At 42.7% G+C, this 16,773-nt stretch overlaps 1 protein-coding gene across 1 annotated transcript in view; it reads right to left on the reverse strand.

The window, feature by feature from the left end:
* Positions 1-16,773, reverse strand: part of LOC148477104 (uncharacterized) — a 343,189-nt gene that overhangs the window by 13,821 nt on the left and 312,595 nt on the right. The window contains exon 4 of the mRNA XM_088457224.1: positions 13,997-14,088. Coding sequence (XP_088313350.1) covers positions 13,997-14,088 — 92 coding nt within the window. The remainder of the gene's footprint in view (positions 1-13,996; positions 14,089-16,773) is intronic.

The raw sequence follows: 16,773 nt of genomic DNA on the forward strand, positions 1-16,773 counted from the left end.
TTCCTCCTCAGCGCCAGCTACACCAGTATCCTCATCCTGTTGTACTTCAACAGTGACATCTTCAATTTGCATATCAGCAAGTGGACTGTGGGTGCTCCTTTCAGCACTTGCAGGGGGCGTGCAAATGGTGGAAAGAGCCACCTCTTCCCGTCCAGTGCTGGGAAGGTCAGGCATCGCAACCACCACCACACTTGGACTCTCTTTGGGGATTTGTGATATCTTCTTAGAAAGCACAGTTCTTCGCTGTGCTTTTGCCAGCTTAACTCTTTTGATTTTTTTAGTGGGAGGAGTGCTTCCATCGTCATGTGAAGCTGAACCACTAGTCATGAACATACTAGGGATCGACCTTAGCCGTTCCTTGCCACTCCGTGTCGTAAATGGCATATTGGCAAGTTTACGTTTCTCTTCAGCTGATTTAAATGTCTTTTTCAAGGTCATTTTCCTGAACTTTGCCATTTGGGATTGTATGTGCCCTCTACTATGACATTGGGCATCGGCCTTGGCAGACGACGTTGATGGCATGTTATCGTCTATGTCATGACTAGTGGCAGCAGCTTCAGCACTAGGAGGAAGTGGTTCTTGATCTTTCTCTATTTTATTTTTATCGGAGAAAGTTTGGTCCTCCATTTATGTTATATCGATTTGATATATACGTGCGGCTAAACACAGAAAATAAATTTTTTTTTGGTTCGGACTGGAGTGTACTTTGTGGGTTACAGCACCCTTTAACGGTCAAGCCAGCCGGCCCTTTACTTATGACACAGGCGCACTCTTGGCACTACTTTGTTGATGCACGTGCGGCTACTGCGCACACAATTCACAAACACAGAAAATAATTTTTTTTTGGTTTGGACTGGAGTGTACTTTCGGGGGTTACAGCACCCTTTAACGGTCAAGCCAGCCGGCCCTTTACTTATGACACAGGCGCACGCTTGGCACTACTTTGTTGATGCACGTGCGGCTACTGCGCACACAATTCACAAACACAGAAAATAATTTTTTTTTAGGTTTGGACTGGAGTGTACTTTCGGGGGTTACAGCACCCTTAACGGTCAAGCCAGCCGGCCCTTTACTTATGACACAGGCGCACGCTTGGCACTACTTTGTTGATGCACGTGCGGCTACTGCGCACACAATTCACAAACACAGAAAAAAATTTTTTTTTTGGTTTGGACTGGAGTGTACTTTCGGGGGTTACAGCACCCTTAACGGTCAAGCCAGCCGGCCCTTTACTTATGACACAGGCGCACGCTTGGCACTACTTTGTTGATGCACGTGCGGCTACTGCGCACACAATTCACAAACACAGAAAATAATTTTTTTTTTGGTTTGGACTGGAGTGTACTTTCGGGAGTTACAGCACCCTTAACGGTCAAGCCAGCCGGCCCTTTACTTATGACACAGGCGCACGCTTGGCACTACTTTGTTGATGCACGTGCGGCTACTGCGCACACAATTCACAAACACAGAAAATAATTTTTTTTTGGTTTGGACTGGAGTGTACTTTCAGGGGTTACAGCACCCTTTAACGGTCAAGCCAGCCGGCCCTTTACTTATGACACAGGCGCACGCTTGGCACTACTTTGTTGATGCACGTGCGGCTACTGCGCACACAATTCACAAACACAGAAAATAATTTTTTTTTGGTTTGGACTGGAGTGTACTTTCGGGGGTTACAGCACCCTTAACGGTCAAGCCAGCCGGCCCTTTACTTATGACACAGGCGCACGCTTGGCACTACTTTGTTGATGCACGTGCGGCTACTGCGCACACAATTCACAAACACAGAAAATAATTTTTTTTTGGTTTGGACTGGAGTGTACTTTCAGGGGTTACAGCACCCTTTAACGGTCAAGCCAGCCGGCCCTTTACTTATGACACAGGCGCACTCTTGGCACTACTTTGTTGATGCACGTGCGGCTACTGCGCACACAATTCACAAACACAGAAAATATATTATTTTTTTAGCACTTGGGGGGAGCACCCCTGATGGACAGAGCACCCCCTGGACAACACTACAGCACCCCTTTAGGACTGGGACACTGCACAGGACTTTGGAACTGACTGCACAACACAGTCCAGCCAGCCCCTATGGACTTTGAAGTAGTGGACACAGCCCCTATTAACAACAGCAGCACAGCACAACACAGCCAGCCCCTATGGACTTTGAAGTAGTGGACAACAGCAGCACTACACTACACTACACTACACTACACTACACAGCACTAACTCCCACCCTCCCTCTTCACTGTCCACAGCCGAGTGAGAAAATGGCGCCGACGCGGGTACCTTATATAGGATCCAAAACCCGCGAGACTCGGAAGGCGGGATGATGACGTTTTGCCTCGATGTCAGATCCGAGTCAGGCGGGAAAAGTCGAGCCTGACTCGGATCGGACTCGGATCGGGGGGGCTCGGGGGGGTTCGGATTTCAGAAATCCGAACCCGCTCACCCCTAATGGCTACATGTATTAGTATCATTTCCCGGCATTGGGTATAAGGCACAGTGATCCCTATGGCTACATGTATTAGTATCATTTCCCGGCATTGGGTATAAGGCACAGTGATCCCTATGGCTACATGTATTAGTATAATTTCCCTGCATTGGGTATAAGGCACAATGATCCCTATGGCTACATGTATTAGTATAATTTCCCTGCATTGGGTATAAGGCACAGTGATCCATATGGCTACATGTATTAGTATCATTTCCCTGCATTGGGTATAAGGCACAATGATCCCTATGGCTACATGTATTAGTATCATTTCCCTGCATTGGGTATAAGGCACAATGATCCCTATGGCTACATGTATTAGTATCATTTCCCTGCATTGGGTATAAGGCACAGTGACCCCTATGGCTACATGTATTAGTATCATTTCCCTGCATTGGGTATAAGGCACAATGATCCCTATGGCTACATGTATTTGTATAATTTCCCTGCATTGGGTATAAGGCACAGTGATCCCTATGGCTATGAGCATTTTTCTAAAAGTATGTGTTTTCATCAACAAATATTTCTTACTAACTGCTGTGGGGCTCATTTACATTTGGATGTAAGTCAGTATTATGACATGCCTCTCACATGTACTGTCCACTTTACCGCCGCGCTCATACTGTACTGTAGGTGTTGCTTTCACAATCTCCCTGAAATGCTTTTTCAAAAGTAGGCACGTACTGTATGCTGTACTATACTGTATATGATTTGGTTGTTAGTTTTGATTATAAAAATGATTACAATAGCACACACATGAATGATACATATGATATTTATACTTTACTTACCAATACTGTATAGTACTGTACCTTTGTATTAATCTAATCATTTTATACACAGAACTCTGGAGTGTACTGGAGTAAGTCAGGCAGAGCTCTGCTTTCCCTGCCTACCTGACTGCACTTCACTGGTAAATGAGCTCAGTGTCTGTGACCTAATGTACCTGTACTGTAATGTGTATGAGATACAGTACACTACTGTGTGACGTAACATAGAGGGCACTACTGTGTGACGTAGCATAAAGGGCAGTAGTGTGATGTAATGTAAATAAGGGCAGTACTGTGATGTAATGTAACATGAATAAGCTGCACTACTGTGACACAATAACGTGACGTACTGTAACATGAATAAGCTGCACTAATGTGACACAATAACGTGACGTACTGTAACATGAATAAGCTGCACTAATGTGACACAATAACGTGACGTACTGTAACATGAATAAGCTGCACTAATGTGACACAATAACGTGACGTACTGTAACATGAATAAGCTGCACTAATGTGACACAATAACGTGACGTACTGTAACATGAATAAGCTGCACTAATGTGACACAATAACGTGACGTACTGTAACATGAATAAGCTGCACTAATGTGACACAATAACGTGACGTACTGTAACATGAATAAGCTGCACTACTGTGACACAATAACGTGACTTACAGTAACATGAATAAGCTGCACTACTGTGACACAATAACGTGACTTACAGTAACATGAATAAGCTGCACTAATGTGACACAATAACGTGACTTACAGTAACATGAATAAGCTGCACTAATGTGACACAATAACGTGACGTACTGTAACATGAATAAGCTGCACTAATGTGACACAATAACGTGACGTACTGTAACATGAATAAGCTGCACTACTGACACAATAACGTGACTTACAGTAACATGAATAAGCTGCACTAATGTGACACAATAACGTGACGTGCTGTAACATGAATAAGCTGCACTAATGTGACACAATAACGTGATGTACTGTAACATGAATAAGCTGCACTACTGACACAATAACGTGACGTACTGTAACATGAATAAGCTGCACTAATGTGACACAATAACGTGACGTACTGTAACATGAATAAGCTGCACTAATGTGACACAATAACGTGACGTACTGTAACATGAATAAGCTGCACTACTGACACAATAACGTGACTTACAGTAACATGAATAAGCTGCACTAATGTGACACAATAACGTGACGTACTGTAACATGAATAAGCTGCACTAATGTGACACAATAACGTGATGTACTGTAACATGAATAAGCTGCACTACTGACACAATAACGTGACGTACTGTAACATGAATAAGCTGCACTACTGTGACACAATAACGTGACGTACTGTAACATGAATAAGCTGCACTACTGTGACACAATAACGTGACTTACTGTAACCTGAATAAGCTGCACTACTGTGACACAATAACGTGACGTACTGTAACATGAATAAGCTGCACTACTGTGACACAATAACGTGATGTACTGTAACATGAATAAGCTGCACTACTGTGACACAATAACGTGACGTACTGTAACATGAATAAGCTGCACTACTGTGACACAATAACGTGACGTACTGTAACATGAATAAGCTGCACTACTGTGACACAATAACGTGACGTACTGTAACATGAATAAGCTGCACTACTGACACAATAACGTGACGTACTGTAACATGAATAAGCTGCACTAATGTGACACAATAACGTGACGTACTGTAACATGAATAAGCTGCATTACTGTGACACAATAACGTGACGTACTGTAACATGAATAAGCTGCACTACTGTGACACAATAACGTGACGTACTGTAACATGAATAAGCTGCACTACTGACACAATAACGTGACGTACTGTAACATGAATAAGCTGCATTACTGTGACACAATAACGTGACGTACTGTAACATGAATAAGCTGCACTACTGACACAATAACGTGACGTACTGTAACATGAATAAGCTGCACTACTGTGACACAATAACGTGATGTACTGTAACATGAATAAGCTGCACTACTGTGACACAATAACGTGACGTACTGTAACATGAATAAGCTGCACTACTGTGACACAATAACGTGACGTACTGTAACATGAATAAGCTGCATTACTGTGACACAATAACGTGACGTACTGTAACATGAATAAGCTGCACTACTGACACAATAACGTGACGTACTGTAACATGAATAAGCTGCACTACTGACACAATAACGTGACGTACTGTAACATGAATAAGCTGCACTACTGACACAATAACGTGACGTACTGTAACATGAATAAGCTGCACTACTGACACAATAACGTGACGTACTGTAACATGAATAAGCTGCACTAATGTGACACAATAACGTGACGTACTGTAACATGAATAAGCTGCATTACTGACACAATAACGTGACGTACTGTAACATGAATAAGCTGCACTACTGACACAATAACGTGACGTACCGTAACCTGAATAAGCTGCACTAATGTGACACAATAACGTGACGTACTGTAACATGAATAAGCTGCACTACTGACACAATAACGTGACGTACTGTAACATGAATAAGCTGCACTACTGACACAATAACGTGACGTACTGTAACATGAATAAGCTGCACTACTGTGACACAATAACGTGACTTACTGTAACATGAATAAGCTGCATTACTGACAACATTAGCTATCAAATAAGTCTAAACAATCCATGGCTTTACAAGTTCGGCGCAAATTATGGTTAAATGTTTAATCGCCCACTTGCTGATTTTCTATATATATATAATTTTATAACAAGCGCAAATTGAAATTAAAGACAGCCTAAGAATGCGCTATTTCAATTTAATCATACCGGCTGTATAATACCTGCATTTAACAGCGGTCTGTTTTAAACTAATATAACACAGCTTATCATTGGAGGTTAAAGGCGCCCTAATGTTGATATTGAGTCATGCTAGTTATTTGTATATGTATCTTACTAACAATTGAATATGTACTTATAATCCAGTTATCGTATGAATCTAAATTAAGGGATGTATCTATCAAAGGCTGATGTGAAATAAATCAAATCTTGATGTGAGATAAATTGTGATTATTACGCATGTCACCTCCTCAGGAATGCAGCATGTAATTCACCAGCGTTGTCACGTGTGCAGGTAGAACATGTGGATCACATGTGCTGTTTCACGCTTCTCAATAGCCCATAGTCCTGTTCCGGCCAGAGCTGTGAAAACTTATATCATTCATTATATTTACCTATTCAAACATCTGTACTCCATAACAATCGTAATAAACGTGACATGTCCAGACTTATCTTATGTAAGAATAACAGGAACAAGTAATCCCCCCCCCCCCCCCCTGCTGTTTATGCAGGATATAGCCCTGTGGTAATTAGGCTGCTGACATGTTCTCCCACTGATTAATGACCTGGTATCCTTTGTAGGGAAACCTTATGCATGTGTTTTTTCATCTGTTCATAGTATATACCTTTTGTGCCCTGTTCCCCTGATATACCTGTCCATAGTAGCATGATAGAAGTAAGATCATAACATTTAACTTGCATGTTTCATTTATAATCCAACCTATCAAGCTCTACCTAACACCACATTATTCCAAGGGACAAGGCATCTTACTGATGTGCCTCATCTATGGGTTACCAGCAATGCTGTCTATGGGACAAGGCATCTTACTGATGTGCCTCATCTATGGGTTACCAGCAATGCTGTCTATGGGACAAGGCATCTTACTGATGTGCCTCATCTATGGGTTACCAGCAATGCTGTCTATGGGACAAGGCATCTTACTGATGTGCCTCATCTATGGGTTACCAGCAATGCTGTCTATGGGACAAGGCATCTTACTGATGTGCCTCATCTATGGGTTACCAGCAATGCTGTCTATGGGACAAGGCATCTTACTGATGTGCCTCATCTAAGGGTTACCAGCAATTCTGTCTATGGGACAAGGCATCTTACTGATGTGCCTCATCTATGGGTTACCAGCAATGCTGTCTATGGGACAAGGCATCTTACTGATGTGCCTCATCTATGGGTTACCAGCAATGCTGTCTATGGGACAAGGCATCTTACTGATGTGCCTCATCTATGGGTTACCAGCAATGCTGTCTATGGGACAAGGCATCTTACTGATGTGCCTCATCTATGGGTTACCAGCAATGCTGTCTATGGGACAAGGCATCTTACTGATGTGCCTCATCTATGGGTTACCAGCAATGCTGTCTATGGGACAAGGCATCTTACTGATGTGCCTCATCTAAGGGTTACCAGCAATGCTGTCTATGGGACAAGGCATCTTACTGCTGTGCCTCATCTATGGGTTACCAGCAATGCTGTCTATGGGACAAGGCATCTTACTGCTGTGCCTCATCTATGGGTTACCAGCAATGCTGTCTATGGGACAAGGCATCTTACTGATAATGCTTCATCTAACAACAGTACTGTCTGATTAAACATTGCACTCATTTTAGATCGAACACTATCGCATTTATATACATTTGATTTAGATTTTTATATAAAGCCCTATCATAAAGATATAATTTAATATAAACTTTATATAAAATCATATAAAGTTTATATTAAACGATATCAAAAGGGGAGGAAAAGTGGGAGTGGCAGGGGAGGAGTTATGGGAGGAGCTGAGAGTGTGGTACCTGTCAAATTAAGTTTGACGAAAAAGAGTTCTCTACTTGCTGCCGCCCTCTACCCAGCCCCACTCTGCCTGACTCCGTACTACTTTGCTGCCACCCTCTACCCAGCTCCACTCTGCTGACTTCATACTACTTACTGCCCCACTCTGCCACACACCACACTACTTACTGCCACCCTCTACCCAGCCCCACTCTGCCAGACTCCATATTACTTTACTGCCACCCTCTACCCAGCCCCACTCTGCCTGACACCATACTGCTGCCCTCTACCCAGCCCCACTCTGCTGACTCCATACTACTTACTGCCCCACACCACACTACTTACTGCCACCCTCTACCCAGCCCCACTCTGCCTGACACCACACTACTTACTGCTGCCCTCTACCCAGCCCCACTCTGCCTGACACCACACTACTTACTGCTGCTCTCTACCCAGCCTCACTCTTCCTGACACCACACTACTTACTGCCACCCTGTACTCAGCCCCACTGCCTGATTCCATACTACTTACTGCCACCCTCTACCCAGCCCCACTCTGCCTGACACCACACTACTTACTGCCACCCTGTACCCAGCCCCACTCTGCCTGACACCACACTACTTACTGCCACCCTCTACCCAGCCCCACTCTGCCTGACTCCATACTACTTACTGCCCCACTCTGCCACACACCACACTACTTACTGTCACCCTGTACCCAGCCTGACTCTGCCTGACACCACACTACTTACTGCCACCCTGTACCCAGCCCCACTGCCTGATTCCATACTACTTACTGCCACCCTCTACCCAGCCCCACTCTGCCTGACACCACACTACTTACTGCCACCCTCTACCCAGCCCCACTCTGCCTGACACCACACTACTTACTGCCACCCTCTACCCAGCCCCACTCTACCTGACACCACACTACTTACTGCCACCCTGTACCCAGCCCCACTCTGCCTGACACCACACTACTTACTGCCACCCTGTACCAAGCCCCACTCTGCCTGACCCCATACTACTTACTGCCACCCTGTACCCAGCCCCACTTTGCCTGACTCCATACTACTTATTGCCGGCCATTGTGAATGTTTGCATGTCAGAGCTTGGGAACAGGCTGCAATAAGTGTTCATGGGCTTCTTCCCTTCTGTCCCCTTGGTCACTTAGAGCAGTCTCTGGCCACATTTGAAATATATATATATTTACAGGCTCATTAACTACCTCTTGTGTATGCCAATGCATCACTGCCGTCCATAGGGGTTTATAAATATTACATGTATCAGTCCTGCTGTGTCAGCTTCCAGCTGCTGAGCTACAAAGGGGAGGAAAGAGACTGAAACGGGAATAACGCCCTGTCTCTCGCCAGGTAATGCCCCCTCCCCCTTCCTAGGAACAAGCTGATCAGATTTACCTACTGGAGATACATTTTGTAACCAAAAAAAGACATCCAAGCCATGATCACAGAATTGAGGTAATGCAGACTTGCAGCAATTTTCCAATGATTTTAGGACAGAGATTGCTACGCTCTCCAGCCGCACCGCTGCCGAGGAATCCCAAACGGAATCTAATTCTAGAGTACTGTGGGAAATCTCCCAGAATCTGTTTAAGGAAATTGAACCTCTCCAGAACATGACCAAGAGCTTAAAGCATATGCAGCGCAAGCGGCGTCTCGTCTGTGTGGCAGCGAGCGGCGTGTGGCACTACACTGCCATAAAAAAGAACAATCCCAGGAAGTACCTCCGCAGTTTGGGAGTTGGAGAGTTTGATGTGGTCCAAGGAGGTCTGCAATCAGCGAATGTCACCGGTCCTGGTGGTTTCTTAGTACAAGGCAGCAGATATGTTGCAGATTGTAAGCGTTCTTGGCGCTATTCATGTCGCAGAGGTTCTCCACATAATTACCAGCAAACTTACCAATACCACGAATATAGAGTGGAACCTCAAGACTCAGAAAGTGGAGCAGCACGGCAGAGTCGGCAGAATGTAATCGGACTACAATCTCCTCTAGAACCTGAGAACGCAGTTAGAGTAGAAGACATCCCTCCCCAAGTAAATCACTTGAACCAGGAAAATTCCGAGGCCGCTGAACCAGAGACAGACCCTGAAAGGTGACTCACAGCCATGGCGAGAGAATCAGAGCCCCCAAAACCCCTTTGTACAGATTCCAGTATATTGCAGTACGAATCTGACATCCCTACTGACAATCCTAGTGCAGATAAGTAAGGAGCGACCTATTTGTTTCCCGAGTGGCATCGCCCAGACGTTGAATACACCACAATAAGCTCGCAAGAGGTAGCAGCAATTCTGAAAAAGGCATGTAACAAGTCAGGGAAGAGACGCAGTATATAAGGGGCGGGAGTAACAGCTGATACAGTAACCGCCTGTGCGCTCACTGACAGTATATAAGGGGTGGGAGTCACAGCTGATACAGTAACCGCCTGTGCACTCACTGACAGTATATAAGGGGCGGGAGTCACAGCTGATACAGTAACCGCCTGTGCACTCACTGACAGTATATAAGGGGCGGGAGTCACAGCTGATACAGTAACCGCCTGTGCGCTCACTGACAGTATATAAGGGGCGGGAGTCACAGCTGATACAGTAACCGCCTGTGCGCTCACTGACAGTATATAAGGGGCGGGAGTAACAGCTGATACAGTAACCGCCTGTGCACTCACTGACAATATATAAGGGGCGGGAGTCACAGCTGATACAGTAACCGCCTGTGCACTCACTGACAATATATAAGGGGCAGGAGTCACAGCTGATACAGTAACCGCCTGTGCGCTCACTGACAGTATATAAGGGGCGGGAGTCACAGCTGATACAGTAACCGCCTGTGCGCTCACTGACAGTATATAAGGGGCGGGAGTCACAGCTGATACAGTAACCGCCTGTGCGCTCACTGACAGTATATAAGGGGCGGGAGTCACAGCTGATACAGTAACCGCCTGTGCGCTCACTGACAGTATATAAGGGGTGGGAGTCACAGCTGATACAGTAAACGCCTGTGCACTCACTGACAGTGTTATTATAATACAAATGAAGGGTTTGTGCATCACATCTGCTGCTGTGCGACAGAACTGTGTGTTGGACATTATATTGATGAGACTGAACATGTTACTGTGTGTAATACATAGGTCATCACACATATACACTGTAGGGTTTAATTATATAGTGCACACACATGTTGCAGCGCTTTTCACATCAGTCCCTGCCCTAGTGAGCTTACAATCTAAATTCCCTACCACATGCTCTTTAACTAGTGTTAATTATTTGGCAGTGTCTAAAGGTGCACACACACACACACAACGATTTTTTTTGAACGATTACCGATAACAGTATTGTTTATCGTTCAATCGTTGAAAAAATCGTGCACTTTCTGAGATAAAACTATGAACGATTATCGTTCATGTGCGTTTACATTCGTAGTTCAGTCAGACTGACAACCCAACAGTTTTCAGTAAGGGAATATGCAACAATCGTTTGTAGTTCAAAAAAAAATAAATAAATAAATCTTTACATTTAGTAAATGAACAATTTTAGTAAACAATTTTCGTTCATTTTTCCCTTGAAAAAATGAACGAAAATAGTTTACTAAAATCGTTCATTTACTAAATCGTTGTGTGTGTGTGTATGCAGTTATGCACTTAGGACCTCATTCAGAGCCACTCGCAAAATGCGAGCGCTCGCTCTGAATGATGGCGGCCGAATCTAAAAAATGATCAGTCCTCCTGGCTGCTCGCTAGGCCTTAACGAGTGACCAGGATGATGGTCAAGACCATCGCGACCATCGGGGCTTGTGACGAGACCCTTGTGGTAGGGTCTTGTCTGCCGCAAGCCCCAGAGAGCTCACTGGTGATGTCAATGGGGCCGCCTATAAATGGCAAGCTTTAGCTTGGAAACGCCTCAGTTTGTGACAAAACCCCCCCGCCACGCCTACAAAACGGGGCGAGCTGTCGATCAACATCGACAGCCGCCCCTTTAGTAGTAGGACCCGGAGCGTGAGAATTTCTCTCTCTCGATCCGGGGCTTGAACACGCACAGTGTGGCCGCTGCGCATGCGCACAGCCAAACAGCGACCCGCTTGTGAGCGGGTCTGAATCAGGCCCTTAGTACATAATTGCCTCATTTATTTTTCTCTGTCTAAATCCCATATCTGGCAGTTTTTTGTTACTATATAACATTCACTAAAAATCATAACCCTGAAAAAAGAGAATACACTGTGAGGCCGAAGGCTAAAAGTAGCGTAATAATCACATTAGTGACTGTGTGACACTTATTACAGCGTTTCTCTCCTCGTACATCTTCCAGGTACTCCTGTATGTACTATATACCTGTGCCCCACAGTACTTAATATATTATTACTCATTCTTCGCAAAGGGTCCATAATAGTAACACTGCAACTCACAAGACATGCAGGAAAGCGTCATTAATACATCTCCCTCCTTATGCTGGGTACACACTGGCAGATAGTTTGGCCGATCAATTGATTGGCCAATATATCTTGTGCCCGTCGGCCAGTGTGTACCAGCGATATGTCTGAACGACGTGGCTCACAATCATATGGTGTTAGCTGTGCTGTGCAGCCGATGCCCTATATATCTGCAGATATACATCTGTCCATCGTACTGTGTATGGGTGGTCCACAGACTCCTGTACACTTATAGCGGAGGCCGCGGGGAGGGGGTCACAAACCGCCCCCCCCGGCCAGTGTGACCCGCAGCTAGATGACAGATGACTGGTCAGTGTGTATGAACAACCAGCATCTGCAGATATATCTGTATAGTGTGTACCCAGCATTATATAGTATATTTATTCAGATTATTAGGCGATAGGATACAATAAAACAGCCTGTCACTAGCCTAGATATATGGTATATGAACACGAGTGGTGGGTACAGCGATTCTTATCATTATTCTATTTTCTGTAATTTTATACTGCTTCTATATTTTGTCTGACTTAGGATTCCCTATATAAAATAATGTTTTTAAAGCAAGTGAAATAAAGAATCTATATTTTAATGATATAAGAGTAGTTATAAGAGTTTTATCTTTAATGCACCACAACGTTCTGTTCCACTGTTATTGTCTTTTTCCATGTTTGCTAGTACTAGGCACACCATGCAATCACCTAGCAAAGTCTGCTAGGTCTGGACATCTTTTATAGCGCTCAGGGCAGGAGCCCAGTTTAAAAAGAACTGTTGGACCGGTTATGCTTATTCGACAGGGCACCATAAAGCAGAAAAAGTACGTTTGTCTTTGGATATAGCTCCCCATATCCCCAATGTGCACTATGTACATTATTCATTATTTATACTGTACATTAATTGATCCCAAATTTATTTTAGGTGTTTATGGAGTTCTTGAACTGCAGAATGATCATTATTTGTTTTAGAAGGAAACGCTGCAGAGGAAATCCATAATTGGCTCAAACAATGGACTATACAAGGTACGAGACTGTTAGCGGTTCTTGTAGTCCGATTCTGCCAATGGACTGTACAAGGTACGAGAGTGTTAGCGGTTCTTGTAGTCAGATTCTGCCAATGGAAGATAGTCTGCCCAGTTGTCTTGTTGGAAAGGACTGTAAACACCCATGTGCTCCTCAGACACTGATTTACCATGGGTCTGTGGATGGTAACCGGAGGACAATTGTAAGCAGGATGTTCACAAAGTGCCTTCCAAAAACAAGACTAACCCAGGCAGGCAATGAGCGCCATAAAGCGGCGGATTGCGCCACAGTGACGGACACCTGCTAAATCAGATGCAGGAGTATGAGACCATACCTCAGACGTCCATCGGTTGTGTGCCATATATATACTTCACTCCTTAAGAATCACCAACAGGCCATGTTTTGTAGAGGTGTAATCATGCACAGGTGAGGTAATCCATGCTGCTGGGCCAGTAATTATCCCCCCTGCTTCCACAGACAAGTCCTCTAAGCATGAGCTGCTGGGAATACTCGAGGGCTGAGGGTGAGAGAGAAGATAGGGCTGGGCCTGCCTAGATAATACGTGTCATTCTGTCACCAGTCTCTAGAAGGGTTTTCTAGCTCTGTACATACCGGCACATAGCGATTCTCTGCAGGTGTGAGATGGAAGGCAGGCGGAACACGGTACTCCCGGTGTATATGGCTTCTCTCCCATAAAGTTCCCCCTATAGGCAGAATGAGAGTAAAAGATAAGTATTTTTATCCACTGGGGCCATAATAATATATATATACACACCACACACACACACACACACACACACACACACACACACACACACACACACACACACACACAGACAGAGTTATAGTCTGTGTCTATACATGTGTATGAGAGGGTACATGCATGTATAGTGTATACGTGTATGATACTATGTGCATACACGTGTACGAGAGAGAGTGTGCATACATGTGTATGAGAGTGTGTGTGTAAAGTACATACTGTACATGTGTATGAGAGAGTGTGCATACATGTGTATGAGAGTGTGTGTGTGAAGTACATACTGTACATGTTTATGAGACAGTGGGGTTTAGTTACTAAAGTGTGGGTATATAGAAGTGGAGATGTTGCCCATAGCAACCAATCTGATTCTAGCTATTATCTTCTAGAAGGTGGTAGATAAATAAGTAGAATCAGATTGATTAAGAGTATGTGTATGAGAGTATGTGTATGAGTATATGTAAGAGTATGTGTATGTACATGTGTATGACAGTATATGTAAGAGTATGTGTACATGTGTATGAGAGTATATGTAAGAGTATGTGTATGTACATGTGTATGAGAGTATATGTAAGAGTATGTGTATGTACATGTGTATGAGAGTATATGTAAGAGTATGTGTATGTACATGTGTATGAGAGTATATGTAAGAGTATGTGTACATGTGTATGAGAGTATATGTAAGAGTATGTGTATGAGAGTATATGTAAGAGTATGTGTATGTACATGTATATGTAAGAGTATGTGTATGACAGTATATGTAAGAGTATGTGTATAAGAGTATGTGTATGAGAGTATATGTAAGAGTATGTACATGTGTATGAGAGTATGTGTATGAGAGTATGTGTATGAGTATGTACATGTGTATGAGAGTATATGTAAGAGTATGTACATGTGTATGAGAGTATATGTAAGAGTATGTACATGTGTATGAGAGTATATGTAAGAGTATGTGTATGAGAGTATATGTAAGAGTATGTGTATGAGAGTATATGTAAGAGTATATGTAAGAGTATGTGTATGAGAGTATATGTAAGAGTATGTGTATGAGAGTATATGTAAGAGTATGTATATGTAAGAGTATGTGTATGTACATGTGTATGAGAGTATATGTAAGAGTATGTGTATGAGAGTATATGTAAGAGTATGTGTATGAGAGTATATGTAAGAGTATGTGTATGAGAGTATATGTAAGAGTATGTGTATAAGAGTATGTGTATGTACATGTGTATGAGAGTATATGTAAGAGTATGTGTATGAGAGTATATGTAAGAGTATGTGTATGAGAGTATATGTAAGAGTATGTGTATGAGAGTATATGTAAGAGTATGTGTATGAGAGTATATGTAAGAGTATGTGTATGAGAGTATATGTAAGAGTATGTGTATAAGAGTATGTGTATGAGGGTATATGTAAGAGTATGTACATGTGTATGAGAGTATATGTAAGAGTATGTGTATGAGAGTATATGTAAGAGTATGTGTATGAGAGTATATGTAAGAGTATGTGTATGAGAGTATATGTAAGAGTATGTGTATGAGAGTATATGTAAGAGTATGTGTATGAGAGTATATGTAAGAGTATGTGTATGTACATGTGTATGAGAGTATATGTAAGAGTATGTGTATGTACATGTGTATGAGAGTATATGTAAGAGTATGTGTATGTACATGTGTATGAGAGTATATGTAAGAGTATGTGTATGAGAGTATATGTAAGAGTATGTGTATAAGAGTATGTGTATGAGGGTATATGTAAGAGTATGTACATGTGTATGAGAGTATATGTAAGAGTATGTGTATGAGTATGTACATGTGTATGAGAGTATATGTAAGAGTATGTGTACATGTGTATGAGAGTATATGTAAGAGTATGTGTATGAGAGTATATGTAAGAGTATGTGTATGAGAGTATATGTAAGAGTATGTGTATGAGAGTATATGTAAGAGTATGTGTATGAGAGTATATGTAAGAGTATGTGTATGAGAGTATATGTAAGAGTATGTGTATGTACATGTGTATGAGAGTATATGTAAGAGTATGTGTATGTACATGTGTATGAGAGTATATGTAAGAGTATGTGTATGTACATGTGTATGAGAGTATATGTAAGAGTATGTGTATGAGAGTATATGTAAGAGTATGTGTATAAGAGTATGTGTATGAGGGTATATGTAAGAGTATGTACATGTGTATGAGAGTATATGTAAGAGTATGTGTATGAGTATGTACATGTGTATGAGAGTATATGTAAGAGTATGTGTACATGTGTATGAGAGTATATGTAAGAGTATGTGTATGAGAGTATATGTAAGAGTATGTGTATGAGAGTATATGTAAGAGTATGTGTATGAGAGTATATGTAAGAGTATGTGTATGAGAGTATATGTAAGAGTATGTGTATAAGAGTATGTGTATGAGGGTATATGTAAGAGTATGTACATGTGTATGAGAGTATATGTAAGAGTATGTGTATGAGTATGTACATGTGTATGAGAGTATATGTAAGAGTATGTGTACATGTGTATGAGAGTATATGTAAGAGTATGTGTATGAGAGTATATGTAAGAGTATGTGTATGAGAGTATATGTAAGAGTATGTGTATGAGAGTATATGTAAGAGTATGTGTAT

Source organism: Taudactylus pleione, unplaced genomic scaffold (assembly GCF_031769625.1).
Source record: "Taudactylus pleione unplaced genomic scaffold, aTauple2 ptg000747l, whole genome shotgun sequence".
Taxonomy (NCBI): Eukaryota; Metazoa; Chordata; class Amphibia; order Anura; family Myobatrachidae; genus Taudactylus; species Taudactylus pleione.